The following is a 7,491-nucleotide window of genomic DNA, read 5'->3' as shown; positions in this document are numbered from 1 at the left end:
ACAAAAACCACCCCGGTGCCTGGTGGGAGCCCAGGCCGCCCCAGCTGCTCCTGCTGGTGCCCCATCTGTTTAGAGCCTGTGTCAGAAGCTGCAATGCTTTCAAGCTGAAAGTAAAGTTAAGGAATAAGGGACTTGGAGGCTCCTGAGAACCCCAATTGTTCCTCCGAACTCCACTCCTGCCCCAGGCCCTAGCAACACGCAGGCAGATCTTCTGCTGTTTTAGCAAACACAGAGATGCTTACTTCGGGGAACTGGACTTATGCTCTCAGGGGGTCCCAAAGCAGGGATAAGCCTCCTAGAGAGTCAAAGTAAGTTCTTATTTTTAATACATGGAGTTTGAGTCTAACCTTTATACCTTCAAAATTTAAGGAGTCTGTGACCAATCGAAGCATATGGTCCAAGTGGGTGATTCTCATTGCTCCCCCAGAAGTCAGAACCCCTGTTCCTGAGGTACAGGCTGCCTTACTGGGTGCCTCCGACCTCTCTGGTGTGTCCAGGAGCCAGGCTGAGGGTGCTGCTGATCTCAGCACCTGGAGCTGCCACCAGGGACGCTCCACTGTCACTGCTGTCCTAAGTCTGCTTCCAGGAGCCCAGAGGACACAGTGAACCACTCCACGGGCCAGTCACAGATGCACAAAGTGTGGAAATGTGTTTCTAGAGTGATCATGAAGCCTGAGCAGCAGACAGCCCAGTAGACTCACAGTTTCCATTCCTCAGAATATTTCCAGTGGGACTAGCTTCCAGAACACTCCTGGATGCTACCAATTGCCTAGAATAAACAGAAAATTAGTGTTTGTATGGAATATAGTGTCATCGTAGGACAATGAGTAGACAACACTCATTTCCTTTTAGATGCATTAGGGAAATTATTTTACTTCAATGTGCTGCTCAAAATTTGTCCGCAATTCATCAACTTCATCATTATTGGTGACAAACTGCAGTGTGAACACCTAGCCCCTTTTTGACCTACTAAATAAGAATCTGCTTTTTAAAAGATGGCAGGTGATAAATAAGAGGTATGCTATGTTTTTGGGGATATTTACTTTATCTAAAAATTGTCTGTCAGTGGAGTAATTTAACAAACTTTTACTGAATGCCAATGGTTGAAAATATATAGTCATATTTACTTTTGAATGAATACAACATTGAATCTACATTTTTTAATTCAACTTACATACAACTAGAAACTTGACTCCCCAGTGACTGTATATATTACATGGTGAACAGTCCAGGGTTACCATACTGGAGGGCACAGATGTGACTTTTGCATATTCAGAGTAAGTTCCATTTTCAAGGAAGGGTCAAATATTGCACTTGGTAACCCAAGGTTTACAGGTCACATGCAAACCTCACCTTTGCTTGTTCTGGATGTCTCCCTACTGGGGCATCTGTGGGGGATCACTGGGCTGCCAAGGAGGCATGAGGCTGGGTTGACAGATCTAGTTCGGGAGCCCTCTGCTTCCTGCCCTGGCCGCCCATTCTCCCTCTGCTCCCTCCTGCCCAAGCCTTATCCCAAACCAGCACTTTGGCGTCGCACTCAGTGAATCCAATACCTGGTCCTTCACTGTGACGAATATCCAGCCTGAATTCAGGTCACAGGTTAGTCTTTGTTCCCACCTAGATTTCATGTATATCGAGGAAAGGACTCATTTTAAGGCCTTACAGAGACTTCCCTGAGAATAGTCTGTAGTTGTCTCAGCTTCCTGAAAAACAGTGAAAGTCTCACATACTAGATTCTCCAGTTGCCCCGTCAAGTATCTGCAAGTTCTATATCCCAGATCGGCCACTAGAGGGCAGCAAATCCCACAGTAGAGTGAGACTCAGGCTGAGGCAGGCCAGGGGGGCTGTCCAGGCATCACAGGGATGGGGCTTTGGAGACAGGGACCCTCAGGTTGGATAGGTCTTTGGAGATGGAGACCATGAGGAGCCCTGTGTTCTGGGTGTGAGCAAAGCTGCCCTGTGATGAAAGGCTGAGCCTTACCTGCGGCCAGGATGTGTCCCGTGGCTTCAACATACCTGAGAATCCAACATTTCTTGGCATATCTCTAATCCTTATCTTTATTTCAAGTTTACTGAGTAGATGACTCAGAGGAGAACTGTGTCCTGAAAGATACTGTGAATAAAATTAACTCTCCGTAGGAGTCAGAGATCCTGGAGGATCACGGGCACAGCACCAGGTGGGTTGTGAGCACTGTGACGAACAAGACTACCCAGGAGTTTGTACACCATCGCCCACACAGCCACCCCAGTCTTCTCAGGACACCCTGCTTTTCCAAAACTTTGTCTCAGTACATCTTTGCAGCCTGGATCTCAAACACCAGGTTCGCAAAGTCATGGACCAATAGTGCTATTTTGCTGAACAAAAAAAATCCGAGAGATCCATCCTAATGGAAGGGTTTTCAGGTCAGTGAGGCTGAAGCGTTTGGATCACCATGAACACTGCAGGCAACATATATCTAGCATATGGGGGAAAGACTTTGTTAAGAGAATGGAGCTTTGTCTGGTGAGACAGAGGATCCAGGCAGGATGGGACAGTGTGAAGGGCAGGACACTGCAGCAACCTGCTCTCAGAACACCCCTCTCTTCAGGGAAATGCTTTCAGTCAACACACTGTGGGGCTACGAGCTGGTCCTGCTCATCTGTGCGATGGTGACTGTCCCTAAACCAAATCGTTATTTGTGTCTTTATGATCCCACAAAAATGAGGAAAGTCTGAAGTCCTCAGGAAAGGGCACATGAGAGCAGGGCAAGGGGTGTCAGGAAAATCATTGATGATAAAGTCCTCAATCCAACCCAGCCAGTCATGCACCAAAGAAGATGCACAATCATAGTAAGGAAAAAAGTGAGACCAGAAAAAAGCCTTTTCTTTTCATAAGACCTGGAGCAGACACCCCCTGTGTGACTGGGTTGTAACGTGCGGGTGGCTGCTCAAGTGCAGAGAACATGAGGCCTCTGGTCTCTGCAGCTGCAGGCCAGGGTGCCCACCCCTGCTTTGCATGCCCCCAGCCCCCTGCTGCCCAGGGCCCATATCAGGCTGGGCAGGCTCTGGGCAAGAGCTGCCTCAGCCAGGACACAGGGCACCATGGAAGCCCCAGCGCAGCTTGTCTGCCTCCTGCTGCTCTGGCTCCCAGGTGAGGGACCCGGAGGGAGCTGCCCTCAGAGGACAGTTTGGGTGATGGATTCCCAGGACCTGGCTGTTCGCCCAGCAAGACAATAATGGGAGCTCAGTGATGACCAGGCTTCCTGGCTGTACAGGGAGAAAGTGAGGATAGAGATCACAAGGCTGACCTATGTGTTCTGTTTCCTCTTTTAGGCACCTCTGGAGAAATTGTCCTGACACAGTCTCCAGCCTCCCTATCATTGTCTCCAGGAGAAAGGGCCACGATCTCCTGCAGGGCCAGTCAGAGTGTTAGCAACTACTTAAACTGGTACCAGCAGAGACCTGGGCAGGCTCCCAGGCTCCTCATCTATTATGCAAACAGCAGGCCCGATGGCATCCCAGCCCGCTTCAGTGGCAGCGGGTCTGGGACAGACTTCACGCTCACCATCAGCAGCCTGGAGCCTGAGGATGCCGCCACTTACTACTGTCAGCATTATATGGGTTATACTTCCACAGTGACACAGGCCTTAACAAAAACCACCCAGGGCGCAGATGTCTGAGGCCTGACAGCCCAGCTGTTCCTCCTGGTGCCCCTCAGCTGAGAGCCTGTGGCAGAAGCAGCAATGCTCTGCAGATGCTACAAATTGATGGTGACCGGGCGTAAGGGCTCCTTGCAAGCTTCAGTCTCCACCGCTCTTAATTAGCAGCACCGACAGGCAAAGAACCTTTGATTTAACGGACACACAGAGAACCATACGCGGGAGCCTGCAAGGGCATAGTCGGGCTCATAGAGCACAAGAGAAGGCCCCTTCCCCACCCCCAGGCCGCCCTGCCAGGGTTTATTTCATAGAAATCACATTTGAATGCAAACTCTGACCTATCAAAGTTTAAAGACTGTGAGACTGAAACACATATGGTGGCAGTGAGAGTTTGTTGCTCCGAGAAGGCTGAACTCACCTGTTGCTGTGACACAGGCTCCTGCTGTGTGTACTCAGACCCCTGTATTGGGGTGACCCTCTTATAGAAGGGTTGTTAAGTCAGTGATGCTGAAGGATTCGGGCCCATCAAGACCCCTGCGCACGTCTAGGTAAGGGAAGAGGCTCTCATCGTGACCACCGCTCACCGAGGAGCCTGGATTTTCATTCTGCTCTCATCTACCCCATCCCTGCAGTTATTCTAATCGACCCAGGAGGAAATGCCGTGTCCATGGGCAGGTCCTGAGGGAACGTCTAGTGCTGAGCTCAGATCCCCCAACTGTGCTTCAGGGACTTGGGGCCCTGTGAGTGAAACAGCCCTGGGCCCTGCCTATGGATCAAACACCCCCAGATCCCACAGAATCATGGACCTACGATTATTTCCACATTATGAAAACTGAAGAAAAAGCCTGATGAGCCTGACTGACGTCACACAAATGGGCAGTGGGAACTCCCAGGTGAGCTGGCTCAGAACCTGCCGTGTCAGGGATCATGACGGCTGTGGGAAGCTCAGTGTAGAGATGCAAAGTGTTCCTCAGCTGGACACTCTCTCAGGCCACAACAATTTTACTGAAACCCAATAAGAAGTATATGGATACTAAGTTGAATTTACAGTAAAACTCACCTAATACATAATAACTATCAGGGCTCTACATTTTTATAAAGATTTATTTATTTATACACAGAGAACTGGGGTACAGGACAGAGGTGCAGGGGGGGTGGTGAGAGGATTCACCAGAGACAGAGTGGGGAACAGAACAGGCAGATCAACAAAGTACACTGCTGAGGGGAGCAGCGGGTGGGCCAGGAGAGGTCTGCCGCACCATGTGGTCACCTCCAGGGAAGGTGGGGATCAAACTTATGCACAAGTCCAATATCACCATACTGGACAGCACAAATGTGACATTTGGATAATTAGAGAAAGTTCTATGTTCCAGTAAGTGTCTGCTGATTTGATAATGACGGACGTGATTACAATGAAGTTATCTGTTGATGGCATCAGTCAGGGACATCATAGGAGACAAATAAAGCTAGGTTATCTTTTCTTTATTTTTCTTTAAGCAAATGCTTTCTTAGTAAACATTACTTTAGAGCTCACGTAGGTTCCCATAGCAAAAATAAGGAGAATTCCCATAAAACCTCCTCCACAGACTCTCCCATCTTTTCTGCTTTCAGCCTCCACAGAGAGAAAATAGGATGAAGAACCCCAGATCCTTAGGTTAGAAGAGAGCTCACACTTGGGGGTGTGTACTCTGGAGTTCTGGACAGACTGACAGTGGTGAGTGTCCACCCTCAGTGTTCCACAGGCAGTCTCCTGCCCTCAGATTCCTCCCTGTCGCACCTGGAACCCCCTTAGCCCTGACATCACTGATGTCATTACTGTCCCACAAGTACCTTTCCCTGAAGGTCCCTCAGATCATCACATGGTGAGTGGCCTTCTCAGACTGGCGTCTTCCAGCAGAATGAAGATTCCCGCGCGTCCTTCATGGGCTGTGAGCTCATTTCTTGTGAGTGCTGAGGAATGTGCTGTGTCCTGGATCTGTCAGGATGAGCCATCTTGACATATTCTCCGGAGGACAATATCTGGGCACCCTCTGTCCCAACTTCCTAGTCCACTTCCCTCCCCTTCCCTGCCGATGACTCCCTGAGACAGTGGGTGGCCGTGCTGGCCTCAGAGCGCTGACTGAGAATCGATATTCACGTTTCAGGATGCTGCAACCCTCTGTGTGACGCGGCTCTGAGGAAGGAAAAGTGGTTCCTGAATCCCAAACACTGGGGTTACCTTCAGCCCACATACCTGTGGACAACAACGGTATCTTATGAGACTGATTTTCTTTCTTTTTTCGGAAGATGGGGATTTAAACCTACTGGGAGAGGACACAGGGACGTGAAGACAACAGGCAGAGTCGCCAACCAGACACAAATTGTTTAGAGTTAACCTCTGGCTGAGTGTGGAAAGTGATGAGGTCGGGGTGTCGGTGTGAACCCAGGGAGAAGCTGAGCGGCACCACTGGAGTCCCGGGGACCTGTGTGGGCTCCTGGGTCTGTTCTCACTGCAAAGTTCACAGGGAAGCGGTCCCAACAGGGCCCATCATCAAACACTCGGCATCATCAGAGGCTTAGCAACTGCCCCGTACATGTAACCTGAGGTCCTGTTAGCCACAAATGGAGAGACAGTGTGCAGTTATTTAGGCAAGACAATCTCAGAGTTGGCAGGTCAGGGATCACGCAATCCACTTGCAGGGAAGCGCGCCCCCTGCTGGCATTCCTCATGTCTGGTTTCAGTCACTACGCTGCGGGCTACAAGCTGGTCCTGCTCTCTGTGTGATGGTGACTGTCCTCAGACCAAATCGCTATTTGTGTATTTATGATCTCACAAAAATGAAATAAATCGGAGGAACTCAGGGTAGGTCACATAAGATCAGTGGAAAGGGGTGACAGGAAGATCATTGCTGAAAAATTCTTCAGTCCAACCCATCCAGTCATGCACCAAGGGAGATGCGCCGTCATATTGGGAAACAAAGTGAGACTGGACAAAAGCCTTTTCTTTTCATCAGACCTGGACCAGACACCCCCGGTGTGACTGGGTTGTGACATGCCGGTGGCTGCTCCGTGCAGAGAACATGAGGCCTCTGGTTCCTGTAGCTGCAGGCCAGGGTGCCCACCCCTGCTTTGCATGCCCCCAGCCCCCTGCTGCCCAGAGCCCAATTCAGGCTGGGCAGGCTCTGGGCAAGAGCTGCCTCAGCCAGGACACAGGCACCATAGAAGCCCCAGTGCAGCTTCTCTGCCTCCTGCTGCCTCCTCCAGGTGAGGGACCCGGGAGGGTGCTGCCTTCAAGAACACTATGGGTGGTGCATTACTAGGACCTGGCTCTTCGCTCAGTAAGTCAATAATGGGAGCTCAGTGATGATCAGCCTTCGGCTGAGAAGATAGTGGTGAGGGTAGAGATAATAATGGTGACTTCAGTGTTTATTTCCAAATTCGGGCTACTCTGGAGAAATTGTCCTGACGCAGTCTCCAGCCTTCCTATTATTGTCTCGAGGAGAAAAGGCCACGATCTCCTGCAGAGCCAGTCAGAGTGCTGGCAGCTACATGGCCTGGTACCAGCAGAAACTGGGGCAGGTTCCCAGGCTCCTCATTTATTCTGCATCCAGCAGGCCCGATGGCATCCCAGCCCGCTTCAGTGGCAGCGGGTCTGGGACAGACTTCACGCTCACCATCAGCAGCTGGAGCCTGAGGATGCCGCCACTTACTACTGTCAGTATGATTATTATGCGCCTCCCACAGTGACACCGGGAGCAGATGAACGAGGCCTGGCCGCCCAGCTGCTCCTCCTGTGCCCCATCAGCTGCGAGCCTGGCTCAGAGCAGCAGTGCTGTGTAGGTGACAGTGATGTCTGCAGAAGGGGCAAGGAGGC

The 7,491-nt window shown here is 50.7% G+C and overlaps 1 protein-coding gene and 1 gene segment (V, D, J or C); both read left to right on the top strand.

The window, feature by feature from the left end:
* Positions 1–3,081: 3,081 nt before the first annotated feature.
* On the top strand, positions 3,082–3,659 carry LOC105853870. The segment is given in 2 exon segments: positions 3,082–3,130; positions 3,313–3,659. Coding segments are annotated over 2 exon segments (396 nt in total).
* Positions 3,660–4,486: 827 nt separating this feature from the next.
* Positions 4,487–7,491, top strand: part of LOC101620088 (basement membrane-specific heparan sulfate proteoglycan core protein-like) — a 12,466-nt gene continuing 9,461 nt past the window's right edge. The window contains 3 exon segments of the mRNA XM_012727330.1: positions 4,487–4,531; positions 7,041–7,296; positions 7,299–7,385. Coding sequence (XP_012582784.1) covers positions 4,487–4,531; positions 7,041–7,296; positions 7,299–7,385 — 388 coding nt within the window.

The sequence above is a fragment of the Condylura cristata genome, unplaced genomic scaffold (assembly GCF_000260355.1).
Source record: "Condylura cristata isolate star-nosed mole 26May11 unplaced genomic scaffold, ConCri1.0 scaffold00020, whole genome shotgun sequence".
NCBI classification, from domain to species: Eukaryota; Metazoa; Chordata; class Mammalia; order Eulipotyphla; family Talpidae; genus Condylura; species Condylura cristata.
Note: the sequence above shows the minus strand (reverse complement) of the source record. Positions and strands in the feature narration are given on the sequence as shown.